The sequence below is a fragment of the Haemorhous mexicanus genome, chromosome 9 (genome assembly GCF_027477595.1).
Source record: "Haemorhous mexicanus isolate bHaeMex1 chromosome 9, bHaeMex1.pri, whole genome shotgun sequence".
NCBI classification, from domain to species: domain Eukaryota; kingdom Metazoa; phylum Chordata; class Aves; order Passeriformes; family Fringillidae; genus Haemorhous; species Haemorhous mexicanus.
Genome location: NC_082349.1, coordinates 22,587,865 through 22,603,380, shown reverse-complemented (window position 1 = coordinate 22,603,380; position 15,516 = coordinate 22,587,865). Strand labels below are relative to the sequence as shown.

The 15,516-nt window shown below is 40.1% G+C and overlaps 1 protein-coding gene and 1 long non-coding RNA gene across 2 annotated transcripts in view; one reads left to right on the top strand and one right to left on the bottom strand.

Annotated features, from left to right (window-relative positions):
• LOC132331232 (uncharacterized) overlaps positions 1–11,176 on the bottom strand; it is a 33,757-nt gene extending 22,581 nt beyond the window's left edge. Inside the window, exon 1 of the long non-coding RNA XR_009487517.1 lies at positions 10,904–11,176. This is a non-coding gene — a long non-coding RNA (uncharacterized LOC132331232). The remainder of the gene's footprint in view (positions 1–10,903) is intronic.
• CRB1 (crumbs cell polarity complex component 1) overlaps positions 1–11,824 on the top strand; it is a 74,812-nt gene extending 62,988 nt beyond the window's left edge. The window contains exons 7-11 of the mRNA XM_059854467.1: positions 2,527–3,077; positions 3,470–3,635; positions 5,953–6,859; positions 8,104–8,232; positions 11,450–11,824. Of these exons, the coding sequence (XP_059710450.1) occupies positions 2,527–3,077; positions 3,470–3,635; positions 5,953–6,859; positions 8,104–8,232; positions 11,450–11,702 (2,006 nt within the window). The 3' untranslated portion in view covers positions 11,703–11,824. The remainder of the gene's footprint in view (positions 1–2,526; positions 3,078–3,469; positions 3,636–5,952; positions 6,860–8,103; positions 8,233–11,449) is intronic.
• Positions 11,825–15,516: the final 3,692 nt, after the last annotated feature.

The following is a 15,516-nucleotide window of genomic DNA, read 5'->3' as shown; positions in this document are numbered from 1 at the left end:
AAAGTTTTAGGGATTTCAGTCAAGCAGTTTTGTTTAAGAAAATTGCACAGGACTAAGTCTTCTCACCATGCCTTTGCCTCTGCCTCCCTCATCCACACACAGTCAGCAGAGCAATTTTTAGGGAGGAAGAAATATATACATATACATATGTATATATACACATATACACACACATAAGTATATTTATCTAGATATATTTGCCAAGTGGACTGGAAAAAATTAAACACAAGAGCAGAGCCATGGTTAGATTGGAATGGACAGATCCTAAACTGGTGTAAAGTGGCATGGCTGCAGTGCTGCCAGTGAAGCTACATTGATTCACATCAGCTGAACAACTGGCCTCAGGGGTTATTGAATGCATTGCTGCAGAAAGCTGGGCCTTCAAATACATTTCAAATGTTTGAATACAACTTCATTTTGCGTGCTCTACCTCATACTTATCAATACCTTTCAATAGTTTTTCCTTTTGATTTTATTGCAAAATGACAAAGTCTGAGAGGTAATTGGAACAGACTTCTTTGAAGTGTAGCTGTAATTTATCCAAAGATGTGGAAGGCAACTTTTGAATATAGGACAACATCTGGGAAATAAGTTTGCCTTCTTATATGAAGCAAAATTAAAACCATTCAGGGCCAGGAGCAGCTTATACTGGCATCAGAACTGTTGAGAATGATTAGAAAGCATGCTTCTTTTCTTTCCTGCTGACCACAATATTCCTTGCTAATCGTGGCACCGTGCCATTTTGGTACATAGATTCTAGCTACATGTCATATGTAAAAGACTGTGGCAGGTTTCTAGAGAGGCAGAGTGGGGGAGGCTTGTGGTAAAGGATGACATAAGAAATGCTGGTGTCTTTCTGAAGAAAAGCTGCTGCCAAGTATTTAATTGACAAGACGCAATATTTTCTCTACATATACAAAATAACAAACAGATGTTGACTCATTTAGATCAACATCCAGATGTTGTGACCCAAGAGGTTAATATTGACCAAGGTGATGCTAGTCATCTCATCAAACAGATCAGGCTGATGATAAATGTGGGCATTTATAAATAGAGAGAAATGTGACTAGTAATTGTAAACATGAAATACCTTTCTGGAGATCAAGGCTTCTTTTTAATACTGCAGTTGTGGAACCCTCAGTTCAGCAGAATTTTTCTTTTTACCCTCATGAAAAAAGTGTCTGTCTCCAGTACCACCTTAAGAGAAGATATAACTTAAAACTCTTGTTGAAATTGGTGTTCTGAAACATTAAGTCTGTTTAACAAGTAGATGTAGGTATATAGGCAATCTTATTCATAGAAATAAACTATTTCCAATTAAATTAAGAAATTTTCTGTTTAGGAACAAGTCTGGGATTTATTGCTGTTGCTAAACAATATGGCCATACCCCACAGCAGTGCAGTGTGGTTCTTAAGGGTCTGGTGGGGCTTCATGCTCAGTCCCCTATTTTCATCTTTTTTTTTTAATGCAGTCATAAAAAAGGTGGTTCTGCAGGCAGGAAGTTGGCCCATGACATTCTGCTCCCGGAGTTTTACTGCACAACAGACAACTGAATCTTCAGCTATGTGAGCATTTTAAATAAGCTCAGTTTATTTTTTTCTAGGAATTTGATATATGAAAAACAGCTCCTGAAACTGTTTAGGCAGGAAGTCTGTAATATTGAGGACAAGATCACAAAACTTATAGTGTAAAAATAGAAACACTTAGTTGTTCTTTAAAGAGATGATTCATCAGAATAAAATACAGTTTTGGCTACATATTTTGTATCCTTAAAAGACTGAAAATCATTACCGAAAATAAGGGGTAAAGGTCAGACTGATGGGTTTGGTTTAATCATTTTAATTGATAAGCACAAAGAAAAGAAAACTTGCCCGATCCTGGATCATGTTTCTCCCACAGCTCTGTGGGCACTCAGGGACTGAGCAGGATTCATGGCTGGATACAGGCAGATGTAGGTGAGCATATGTTGAGCCCCAGCAACAAAAAGTCTGTCAGAGACCTGGAGAGCCCCTGCAGCACCACACAGGTGATCTGTTCACACAAGAAGGCTTTGCCCAGCAGCTTTTTGTGCTTGGAATCTGTGCAAAAAATATCACAAAATCCCAGAACTGCCTTAACTTCCATGGTCATCAGAGGATCAAAGCAGGTAGGTTCTTTCCAGAATGATTTTTCTGAGGACCAATGCAGGAAACTGTAGGAATCTCTCCTTGTTTAACTACTTGAAAACACAGCATTACACAGAGCATGATAGAGAGGAAAAATGTGCCCAATTATATAACATATGGTCCTGCAATGGAGCTTAGTGCTACAGCCATGGAAGCCAAAAAGAGTTTTGAAACAGAAGCTATTTACAGCTGGACCAAGTCTTTGTTCATCCATAAATAGAAGCATATCTTACTATCATATATAAATATCACCAGAACATTGCATTGGCTCCTTTGTAATTTAGACCCTAACTATTTTATTTTTCTTCCTTCTCTTCTTCTTTTTGTTTTTTTACCTTTTCCCATATCTCTAACCTCAAGAGTACATTCCAGGCCGGTTTGGATCCGAGGACTCCTCAGGCTATGCTGCTTTTCCTGTTGGATCCACTCAGAATGAGAACTTCATCATATCAATGTTCGTCCGAACACGCAAACCTTCTGGCTTGTTACTGGCTCTGAGAAATAGCACTCACCTCTACATAAGAGTCTGTTTGGAAGGTGGGAAACTCACCATGCTAGCTCTAAATTCCATGAAGTTATTAGGGAAACACTCAGTGAATGATGGAAACTTTTACTTAATAACCTTAAAAATAGAACCAAATAAGATGGAATTGTTCCAGTCCTCTCACTACCTAGGCTTTATTTCTACTCCAGCACTAACCATCCAAAGTAAGGATATTCTTTACATTGGAGGCCTACCAGATAACAAAGAAACTGACAGAAATGGCAGGTATTTCAAGGGCTGTATCCAAGATGTAAGAGTGAATAACCAGCTGCTGGAATTCTTCCCCATCACCAATCCACCAAATTCTCTTATCAACCGAACTCTGATCAATGTCACCCAGGGCTGCACTGGTGACAACCTCTGCAAGGTAAGAATGACATTTTTCAGAGCATTTTCACATGCTTATAATGGGGAATTTTTTAAAATGTTTTTAGTATGTTCCCACACATTGTTTGATTATAATGACAGATTAGGAAAACATGCAAAAATGCTAGAAAGAGCAGGGTTTGTTAAGCTGTGCTACATATGATGAGTATCCGAAGCAAAAGGTATTTGCATAGGGGAGAATGAAACTATTTTGAGATTGGAATACTGTTTTTCACTAATATTGAACATACTGTTCTGTTATAATACTGGTCTTTACAATTTTCCATTTGAAATAGAAAGAAAACTACTTTTTGCCAAACAGCCCCCCATGCCTAGAGTTGGGTGTCCAACAGCCTTGATTCATACTGAGGTTCTCTCTTCTCTTTCCCCTAGTCCAACCCCTGCCACAACGGTGGTGTGTGCTATTCCATCTGGGATGACTTCACTTGCACGTGCCCCCCTAACACAGTGGGGAAGGCATGTGAGGAAGTTAAGTGGTGTGAGCTTGGGCCCTGTCCTCATGAAGCACAATGCCAGCTGGTGCACCAAGGATTTGAATGTAGGTACATTTCAGTTGTTCCAATCATCTTTGGAGATTGCCAGCAATAGGCATTTTCAGCAGCATTTCCTTGAGTATTCACTGCCTTTAAAGTTCATTCAAATCTTACTTCTGTCTTAAAAGAATAGTTATGTCAGCTTAAAGTAATGTTAATGGGAAGACTCTGCCCTACCAAAGCCAGAAATTCTCCCCCAGACCCCTGACTCAGGCACTGATGTTCATAGAACTTTGATTTTGACTTACTCAGCCCAACTAGTCAAGGTTGTCCCACAGATCAGTACATTGCCTCAAACTTCCACTGCCAAGAGATAAGAGGATATCCAGTGTCGGGTTAACCCTAGAATGTTCTCCATCTTCCTGAAAAGACAAGCTACATAACTTCCATTGCATCATTTGATTTTCTTAAATCTTGAATAGCTTTGGAGAAAGTCACCTCAATACCTGCAGTACAGTTGCTCGAGCAGTGCCTTCATAAGAAGCACCTGCATGCCAAGCAGTCCATTTGAAAACTGATGACCATTAGCTGCCTTGGGATCATTAGCCACCCTGCACATCTCTTTCCTTCTCCTTCCCACCCTGGAGTTGAATTGAAAAGAGCAAGTAGGGATTTTTACAAAATATTTTTTCATTTTGCTACCGAATAAAGCCCGAATCAAAACCTGTGAGGGAAGGTAAATACCCACTCAGTCTGACAGGAGCTGTCAGAATGGCTGACTCTTAGGAATGGGAAGGCTGGTCAACTAAAGATCTCTGTCATAGACAGACCAATATGATACTATTTTTATGCAGATTGTTGGGATCAGCATTGCAGGATGGCTTAAAATTGTAACTGAAATTAAAATAATTGCTCCTTCTCTCAGAGATGTCTTTAATGATAACATCAAAATACATTGTCTCATAAAATTTAGTATTGCATATTAGGGTAGAAAAGAAACACTCAGAGACAGTGAAGTGAAAAGTTCCTGAACTGTTTCCTTCTGCTAAACTCAAGTTAATTTACACTTTCAATGATTCAAGGTCACCCCCTATAGATTTCTGTGCTGGTTTATGTGGCAACAGTAGGGAGTTTCCCTAATAGATATTCAAAAATTCCTGCACTACAGAACTTGATTTTTAACTAGTTTTATTCTTAGCTACAGGATAAACTTCTTGTTCAACAGAGGATAACAAAATAAAAGCTTTCCTGGGCAATGAATTTTCTGCCTTGTGTCTTCTGCTAAAAAAACCCCAAACAACTCAGCTGGTTTGTGAGATATTTGAAAAAAACAGGAATAATCTTGAAAAACTCTGACTTTCTTTTAGTATGATTTCCTCTGAGGAGACTTTTTCCATTAGAAAGACACCACATTTGATGCACCAGGAAATGCAGTTACACCTCTGCTGCCTTGGCATCAGGACATGAAGTCTGTAAATTCATACTAGGATTCCCAGGGTTCTTTTCCTCAAGATTTACTAAGCCCAGAGTTCAGAAACCCATCTTATCTCAGATCTTTCAAAGCTATTTTTTTTCTGAGGTACATACAGAAGACATTCCTTCCTATCCCTCCTCCCTGTCTAAAATCCTCAGAAACCTCAGAACATTTAAATTTACAGCCCAGTGAGTAAGTGCATTTTAGTAGAAACCATGCTAATAAAAGGTGTCAAATACCTTTGTGAAGATGCCCAGAAAGCTGCCACAACATTGCCCATCAATTTTCACTCACAGCAGTGTGAGCTGAGTCCTGCTGCCCCCCCAGTCCCACCTGCACAGGGCTGTGGCAGTGCCTGCCCACCAGGAGAAGCTGGCTTTGGATGTGACAGGCACAACTGTTCACAGGAATTTTGAAGGGGCTTTCCATCAAGTGACTTCCATTAAATTCATCCTTTTGCATCAGTGAGATGAAATTGGGATCCAATCAAATACTTCATAGAACGTCTTAAGACTCACCCAAGAAAAAAGGAATTGGGAAGAAATGTTTGTCCCATCCAGATCTGTCACGGGGAATAACTAGCTGCCTGTACTTAGGAAACAATATAAAGTGACAAATGTATGTCTGTTTTGAAATAGAGAGAGAACAGTAATGTAGAATTGTGTGTTAGAGTGGTAACCTGAGGTGATGCAAAGCAGTACACTTTGGATGTGATTATAGCTGATGCTGCCCTGCCCTGTAAATTCCACAGCCATGAGGGGCAGACCAGGATAACTGAAACACTGTTGGAATTTGACTGTCTTCCAGCAAACCCAAAAGCAGTTACATGGCTTGTGCTCCAGAGAGACATCTTTCCACATGTATTGCTGTAAAACTGGCCTGGTTTCTCACCTGCTGTCTCTGCACAGGTCTCGCTAACGCAGTGTTCAGCGGCCGGAGCAGCGCGATATTTTACAGAAGCAACGGGAAAATCAGCAGGGACCTCACCAATATCATCTTTGGCTTTCGGACCAGGGACACTGACGTGATCCTGCTGTATGCAGAGAGGGAGCCCGAGTTTGTCATCATCAGCATCCACAACTCCAAACTCCTGTTTCAATTACAAAGTGGCAACAGCTTCTACAGGCTGACCCTGGCGAGTTCAGTGCCTGTGAGCGATGGCAAATGGCACCGAGTGATGGTCTCTATGGTGGAGCCCCTGTCCCAGTCCTCCAGATGGCACATGGATATAGACAACAAGAAAGACACGGCAACCAGCACAGCTGCTGCAGGAAACCTCAACTTTTTAAGAGAAGAGACAGACATCTACGTGGCTGACAAGGCTTTTGACAGCCTGGATGGCCTGCGAGGGTGCATGAGCACCATAGAAATCAGCGGCATTTATCTCTCGTACTTTGAAAATGCTGACATCCCTACTAAAAAACCTCAAGAGGAGCAATTCCTCAAAATATCTGCAAACCCTGCTCTTACTGGCTGTTTGCAGGTAGATTTCTGCAGCTCTGACCCCTGTATGCATGGGGGGATATGTGAAGACTTCCACACTTCCTACCGCTGTGTATGTCCTGATGGATGGACTGGCACCTACTGTGAAGTCAACATTGATGAATGCTCTTCAAACCCCTGCATCCATGGGAACTGCACAGATGGGATTGCCTCCTATGAGTGCAGCTGTGAGCCTGGTTACACTGGGGAGACCTGTGAGGAGGACATAGACGACTGTCCTGGCCACCAGTGTGTGAATGGGGCCACCTGTGTTGATGGGATTAATGGATATTCCTGCCTGTGTGCTGCTAACTTCACAGGGAGGTTTTGCAGGTACTGTAAACAAGGCTGATCTGTAAGGTTTTGTCAAATCTTTTCTGAAGTGCTTTTATATCCCTGATATCTTTGTTTTAAACACAGATGTTTTGCATCTGTCTCTGTATTAATCATGGCTGCAGAGTCAATGTATGAAGAGTACAGAAAGTTGTACAGATCAATTAGATGTGGACTGAGACAGTGGAGAGCTGCCAACTCAGGCAGAGACTGATGAGACAAGGACTGAAGGAACAAGGCACAGCTCTGTTGCCCTGTTCTGCTGTCAACATTGGTCCTGTGAGCTCTCTGATGACAAGATTACAAGACTTCCAGAGCTTGAAAATACATGTACTACATATCTTCTTTTCAGAAAAAAAATCTTAAGGTTTTTAAATCTCTAAACCAATATTTTATTAGAGTAATATTGCTCTAGAGCTATAAATGCAGGATTTCAGAGTTGGGAAGAGAAAATAACAATAGGAAAAGAAGTTGTTTTTCTCCCCACCCACAGCATCTTTTCTGGGTTGGTCTTTTCCTCCCAACTTACTCTCAGTCCTGGCAGCTGCAAACACCACAAAACCCACTTTTGCCATTGCTTCTGACACTGCTATTTCCTATTCCTCCCAGACTCTCCTCTAGAAAGGCTGCAGGCTTTTCCCTTTAATTGCCCTTCTCTGCACATCCAAAAAATTCTGCCCTCTAAGCATGCCCAATTCCTCTCCAAGAAGGCAAAATCCTTCTCCTTCCTTCAGAGGACTCCAACCAATCCAGTCTGCTGCAGCCCAAAGGATGCAGACAATCATCTTCACACTATCCAGTTACAGCATATAATTACTTTATCTTTTAGGATATAATTACTAAAAATGACAGGTTTTGTTGACTTTTTCTGAGTAGTAAGGACATCCTCAGATTTGAAGATGCCTTATGGTGGCCCAATATTTTTTCTCTTGTATGTTAAGTCTCTCTCTTTTGAACTCATACTAAACTGTCCAGGTATCAGAGAACCACATTAGTAATGTAAGTAGAGTGATGTCTATTTTATATTTTATGATAAATGAATCATTATTTTGCCAGTAAATATTTGGAAAAGAAAAATTAAACTCATCAAATTAAAAAAGTTAGGGAAAACATGTTCTGGGAGTCTTAAATCTGAATTCCAGTTGTCATTCCTTTGGGCAATCCCCTGCTCCCGTTGAGACAGCAGGAGACATCCAGAAACAAGGGCAGTGCAAATAACTGCTGCTGCCTTCTTGTGTGCCCAGGTACCGACGATTGCCTTACACAGTGTGTGGGAACGAAGAGAGGAACCTCACGTGCTTCAACTACGGCAACTGCAGCGACCTCGGCGGGGAGCTGGGCTGTGTGTGCCTGCCAGGCTTCGTGGGAGAACGGTGAGAGCCTTTGCCCTGCACACCCTGGGGGAGCACCTCTTCCCAAAGCTGTTCCAAAAGAGCCCAGAGGGTAACAGCCAGCCTTCTGGCAGACATACAGACAAAGCAGCTGATTTATAATGCAGGAGTTCCTTCGTGGAGTGACTCTGAGGGTCTGGAGTATTGTGGGTTTAGACAAAAATCACAAACAAATGCAGCAAGGTTTAGTCCAATTCTTAAACAGCACTGCACACTTGCTTCTCTGTGCATTTTTTTGTTTTTGTGCCAAATTTTCATGTGACAAGTTAAAATGTTGCCTTTCCATAGGCGGGGAGGCACATATACCCTGCTCATATACCTAAACCAGCTACATGCTCTGGCACATGAATGTGCAAAGCTGTCTGTGCTGTGAATATACAATCTGTTCTATCCCAGGCGTTGTCTTAGATAGCATGAGCTCTAACATCATTATAGTGCAAGGATTTCACATCACCAGAGCTTCATACCTCCTCGATGTTTCTCACAGGCAGCTCCTCTAACTGACTGTTCCTGGTCCTTGCAGCAATCATCTGACTCCAGACCCCACCAATCCACTCTTTTATACCACTTGTTCTTATTGGCTACAGGTGTGGCCTGTTAAGATCAAGCCTTCTTCTAATCTTTAGCAATTGGTCCAGCTGCAACTCATTGAGGGATAAGATTACCTTCTATACTACCTTCATTTACCCATACTGTATCCCCCTTCACCAGGGATGGTGAGAGGTGGCACACCTGGTGGCATGGTATACCATGCTTTCTTACTGAATGCTGAAGTGTGAGAACAGAATGAATACTTTTAGAAGAGATTAAGGAACACTTTGTGCATGTTATTGTTTAGCCTGGAACAGAGGGACCTTCCTCACAGTGACATTTGTAACTTGTAGCCCAGGTCACATTTAATACTGGCCTTCAAAGAGCTCTGGAGCAGGGAGGGCTGAGAGCCTCAGGGCAGGCATCAGGTGCTGCAGAAACCAAGGAAGGCATTGTCCCAGTCATAGCCTGAACAAGTAAGAGCGTTTAGGATAGACAGACAGGAAAACCTGTACATGCTCCAGGTGAAACTGGCATTATGTCAGAGTATAATATCCAAAAGTTCAACAGGACCAAGCTGTAACACAGAAAAGTTTCCAACAAAAGGTTTTCATTCTCTCAAAAACTTATGAGCCCACTGATTTTGTGGAAAGAGTACAGTAGGCTATAAAATACATGAAATGAAGATTTCCACCCACTCAGTGCACAGTGTGGTTGGCAGACACACTTGAATTGCACTGTTAACAGCCAGGTCGCCTGTGTACCACCTCACAATATTCAACAAGGGGGAAAGGATACAGTAAAATAAAATTTTAAGATGTAAAACCATATTCATAGCCACTTCTGCACTGCATATATTTCTTGGGACTTTGAGGCAGCAGGAAAGCACTTTTTCCTTCTCCCTCCCCTGCCAGCCTACCTGCTAACTGCAGCTTTGGGAATGAGCTTTCCTTCCCTCCATCCCAGTGGCTGGCAGTAATCTCTCTTTTACAGTTCCCAAGGTTCTCGTGAGGAGCCTGTGCCCGGCGAGCTGCAGGGAACTGCCTGTGGCAGCCAGGCTCTCTCCTGCAGCCTCTCAAATGGACCATTTGGCCTCTGCTCCTCCAGGCTGCCAAACCATAAACCAGCAGTACTTCCGTGCTTGGGGGTCTCACCAGATCAAATGAGAACATTTCATCCCTTTTTTTTTTTCTTTTTTTTTCCGGAACAAATTCAAATATATCTGTTACTAAGAATATTAAAACCAAACCCCTTTGTTTATTTCTGTATTAGACTGATAAAGGAGGCATTTTCCTGTAAGACAACATTTCAGCCCTCAGAGAGCCACTGGTGCACAGTATAGAGAGATTCTGTGCCAATCAATTAACTTGGGATCACATTAAAAAAATCCCAGTGGACTTAATAGCAGGTGGAAAGGGAAATATGTATGGATTAATCTCCATAAAAGAAGATAGAGCTCTCTCTCAAAAACAAATTTGTCATGTAATTCAGGCTGGAACTGTCAAAATTACATAAAGGGAGTCGGGCTTTTAAGTGCTCCTGAAACTCAGTGGATTCAGGTACCCAGTTCCCCAGAAGATTTGAGAGGCTGTTAGCTTTTTAAAAATTTTCATAGGTAATTTCATAGCTATAAAATTTTTGTATATTGGATAAATAACTTAGGTATTTGAAGTATATTAATATAATTTAATATTTAAGGAAGCTATTGAAAGAAGTTTAGATTAGAACAGAGTAAGAGTGTTTAATATAAAAAATGCTTTTCTCTGATGTAAGATTAATATGTTTATTGCTTGGTTATGAATATGACTGAACAAAGCAATTCCTTATAATTCAGAGAGAATTTCTCACATTCTTCTCCAAGTACAAACCTGCATTGTTACCTGGAAAAAACTGTTAGCAGCATTATTTGATAAAAGGGAGCAGGGAATTAAAAGAGAACATTTTCAGAGCAAAAAATCACCAAATCAGTAGTTTTCAAAAAGTCTTACACTTCCCTCATTATCCTTCCATTGGCTGCCTTGAGAAATTATAACTCAAATTTTCTGTACCACCAGAATTAGCTCAAAACCTTTTAATGACACATATACACATGCTTATGAAACCTGTCATGCACCAATCTTACCTTTTTTGGGGCCCATCTCAGAGAAACTGGATAGCAAATATTGCTGGGATCTATTGGCATTCCACATTGAGGGAAGAAATACAAAGGTTAAAAAACCCTACCCAAAAAGCGGGTGAATATTTCTAGGAGCATTCAGCTGGCAAAAACACACATTTGTTTGACTTCTATCTGGATTACTGAGAGGGGAACTGTGCCCTCAGCTCCTGGAGCAATGACAAGGACAAGCAGGCTGTCAGCAGGACTTGCACCAGAGCTGGCTCTGAGATCACACAAGAACTTGCATTGCACCTTGCTAAGCACCAGTGACCATGAAGAGCATGCTTTACAGGGGTGAAATTGCCTGCTTAACTGTCTGTGTTTGGAAACCATACAGGAAGTTGAGGGTTTGAGTGGGGCTCATCAGCCAGTTAATGAAACCATAAACACGTGTGGGAACACGCCCCAGAGCATGCTCCTCTTCCCCAAAGCTGCCAAATTAAACACGTGCCTGTTGGGAGCATTGCATGCCTGGTTCCTGAGGCTGACTGCTTGCAGTCTTTCCTGCAGGTGTGAGAAGGACATTGATGAGTGCAGCTCTGACCCATGTCTGAACGGGGGCCTCTGCCAGAACCTGCTCAACAAGTTCCACTGCCTGTGCGACGTGAACTTCGCGGGTGACCGCTGTGAGATCGATGTAAGCGACCTCTCCTTCTTTGTCTCTTTGCTCTTGTGGCAGAACCTCTTTCAGCTCCTCTCCTATCTCATTCTGCGAATGGATGATGAGCCAGCAGTCGAGTGGGGTGATCAGGAAGACTACTGAGCAGTCTTTAAACTTTTGTTTTACTGCAGCAGAAGATGCCTTGACTAACCAGCTTAGCAAAGCAATACAAATATTTAAAACTTGTTTTATATTTCTTTGCATGGTTTTTCTATGAATCGTTTCAGATCTGGTTTAGTTAATTGATTTAGTTTTAGAACAAATGCTAGCAGATTTTAAAGAGTTCACCCCACCTTCACCAGAGCATTTCACCACATGGACACTGCCAGTGGGTGACAGTGGGACAACTAACATTGTCACATTTAGTGAGGGTGGCATTCAAACCCTACTGCAATGAGTGGCAGACTCATTGTCTTCAATAATTCTAATCTTAAATTAAATCTTCCAGGTGGTCAGTATTTTTACATCACACACCATGTTTATTGCTGTTCCTTTGGCAGTTAGGCCTCACACCTGTGAAACCATGAGGGATATTTTTGGCTAATTAGGTAATGGTTTGGATTAGCAATTGACAACATGCTGAGGAGGCTCCCACATCCATTTGAATTAGTGTCAATCCTGCACTGATATCACTAATCCTGATCCTCTGCTCCAGTAGCCTCTACACCTCCCATGGGCTATACTGAAATAAAATACAACCATCTTAATCTTTACCAACATTTCCCCTTTCAAGAAAGGCCCAGTAAGTGTCTCAGACTTGAAATCACAGATTTGTTGTTTGTTGAAAGGTTTCTATAACTTTAGGTAAATCTGTTTTACTTATTAGTAGATCAGTGTCATCAGTCAAAATAAAAAGGGATTTTTTTCCTTCTTAGGAAGCAAGCAAGGTAGTTGGGTTCATTGTCCATGGATTCTTAAAAAAATGAAAAAAAGGACCTGAAAATTATGAGTGTCAGGAGATTTAACAAAAATATTATAGCAAAATATCTTTGTAGTTACCTTGAGAGTGCAGACACAACTGAAACACATTGTTAAATACTAAACATTTGTAAGAAGTGAGGGTTTTTTGGTTTTTGACTATTCTTTAAGACAAAAACCTCATTTATGAATGGTGATATAATTTATTGGGACATTCATTGTTATATTTGCAGAGATTCTCTATCCCTTTTAGTCATTTGACTAGTGTCCTTGAGAGAGGATTTGAAAGAACAAGTGTGTATAGGGTGGTGTTTTGTTATCAGCTATATGGCAGGTAGCAGAGTTGTAAAGACTAACACCATACTGGGAGGTTTTCTGACTCCAGAGGGAACAATTGATCTTTTGGAGAAGTCCTTGAAACCTCTGATACCAGTTTCCCCCACTTGAAACCTGCCCCTGTCCTCCCTGCAGTTTGGACCTGGTGCATCCAGGAAAAGCAAATCCCCCCTTTAAATCTCCAGTGACTTTAGGACACCCTGAAATGTGTCTAAGTGAGATGTTAAGGTTTCTGTTTTGCCACAGCAGGATATGGATCAGACAGTGGATCTAGACTATTTTTTATTTTCCACCTTTCATAAATGCCCCCAGGTCTGTTATTTTTCTGCACAAAATGCAGCAACACTTGTGCTGTTAAAAACCCTACTCCTATTTTAGGGGGAGGAAGAAAACCAAAAAAACTTTGGCACATTTGTGGAAAAAAAATTATGATTCATCCCTGTCACGTATTCCTGTTCCCTAGCATCTGCCTTAGTATGAAAATTAAGCATAGTGTATTTACCTATGAGAATTGTACACAAGGATAAATTCTTTGCTGGCTTTATCATACCTGAAAAAGATTAGGGAAATTTTTTTGTTAAACTCTTATTAAAAATCATTATAAATAATTTTGTGTTTATATATATATATATATGTGTATATATATATATATATGTATATGTGTATATATATATATAAAACGATATAAATTTATCCAAAAAATCCTTTTCTCTTGGTAAGCAATCAATAAACACTAGATGGGAATGCACTGGAGATGAAATTAATGTAGCAATGTCAGAAAGAAAATTATATATACTATCAGATATAGGTTTAGTTATCTTACTGGCGGTCACATGTAATACTGGGAATTATAGAACACAGGCAAAGAGAAAAAAACAAAACCAAACTGCATTTTGGAGGTTTGGAATATTTGCAGTTTTGGAAAATTGCTTTAATGTGGGGAAATTTAAAATAATAGCATCTTATGTTGGGAATTTTGTTCCAAACTGTAGCTTTCATTTAATCATAGCTGAAAGAATTTCTCAGTTCAGTATTATTGAAATGAAAAATGAAAAATTAATCAGAAATGACTTGAAATAAAAATAGGAATTCTGTCCTATTTCAGAATGCTAACTAAAGACAAAAAAAAAAAAAGAAATTTTAAAAATTCAAATGAAAAAAGTGCTGCTACTAATCAAAGCTGTTCAAACAATTTTTTTTCCCCTAAATAACTATAATTAAGAAAATAATGAAGTTTGGTTTGGTTTTATTTCCTCACTAGGTTTAGTTCAGTTTCCACATAACTAAATTGAGCCCTTGTGTACTTTATAGAATATGCACTACAGGACACACTACATTAAGCAAAAATTTCATCATGGTCTTAATGATGAAGAAAGGTAGAAAGCAATAAATGTAATAACAGTATGTCTGGCATTAGACCTATATTGAAAATGTGGAAGCAATAAGAATCCATTTGTATAGAGATTCCCAAACTCTTTCTATTCAATACTAGACACTTGATATGAGGGGTTATGCAATATTAAACACAGCTTTTATATTAATTTACAGCAGTATGCAAGTTATTATTCTAAACTCAATTAGCAGGGCATCAGTTCTTTTTCTTTTACTGAAAACACTCACCTGTGATTGAATTCTTTCCTTCCTCTAATGCCTTGTCATCATGAAACATCCCCTGGCCTCAGAAATGCTGCTCTCTTCCTCTTTGTACTTCTGTATCCTCAACTGCATTGTGCACGTGTACATAAATTTCCTACCTTTATACACCAAATAAACCTTCTGCCTTTGTCTCTTTATGTCTGCTCCTCATTTCCTGCTGATGGCTCTGTTCATTTGCTTTCAGTGTGCCATGTTTTCTCAACACTTCACAGGAACACCACACACCAACCAAGGTTGCTTCATCCCAGAGTTTTCCAGGAGTTCTGGAAGGGCAGGGTCAGGCAGGTGCTTCCCACTGAAGCTCTTCAGCCACTCCAACCACCCCAGCTGCACTCCTGCAGACTTGGTATTTCTACTTTTAAAAGTCAAAAAATAAATAAACAAGTGCCAGATTAAGTGAAATCATTTTCTATATTTTTTTAAGAGATGCAGGTGTCAGACAAATAAAAGGGAACAGGTATAAAAGCAAACACGAAAAAAATAGCTGGATGAATAATGACACTGAGTACTAACCTTTTTGTAAAAACATCCAATTGCTAAGATTTTTTAGAATTCAAGGGGGCTGAAAAGGCCATTGTTCATGTTTAATATTAAGATATAATAGCAAGATCTTCATACATCTCCAGTGTTGCAATTGTTCTTCAAATCTTTGGTAGTTGATTTTTTTAAAATTAAGAACACAAACTCCCTGCTGAGTTCATGCTTTTGTGGAAAATCAGTATTTATAAAAAAAAGAAATATCAAACCACACTCCTACTATTTTGGGAAGAAGTTGGGAAAACACCATCTCAATGTACTCAGAATCAGAGCAGGGATACAAGACATGCAAATGAAAGAAAGCCAAAAAACAAGGTCATGATTTTTGGAGGCATGGCTTGTGATGCTCCATGTTGGTAATATCTGTAGTGGATCCCTCTGTGGTACTGAGACTCAAACTGGTTTTCAGATGCCAGTGACTGTCATTCATAAAGCTGGGTAATGAGAACTAACAGTGTTTGGGCTTGAG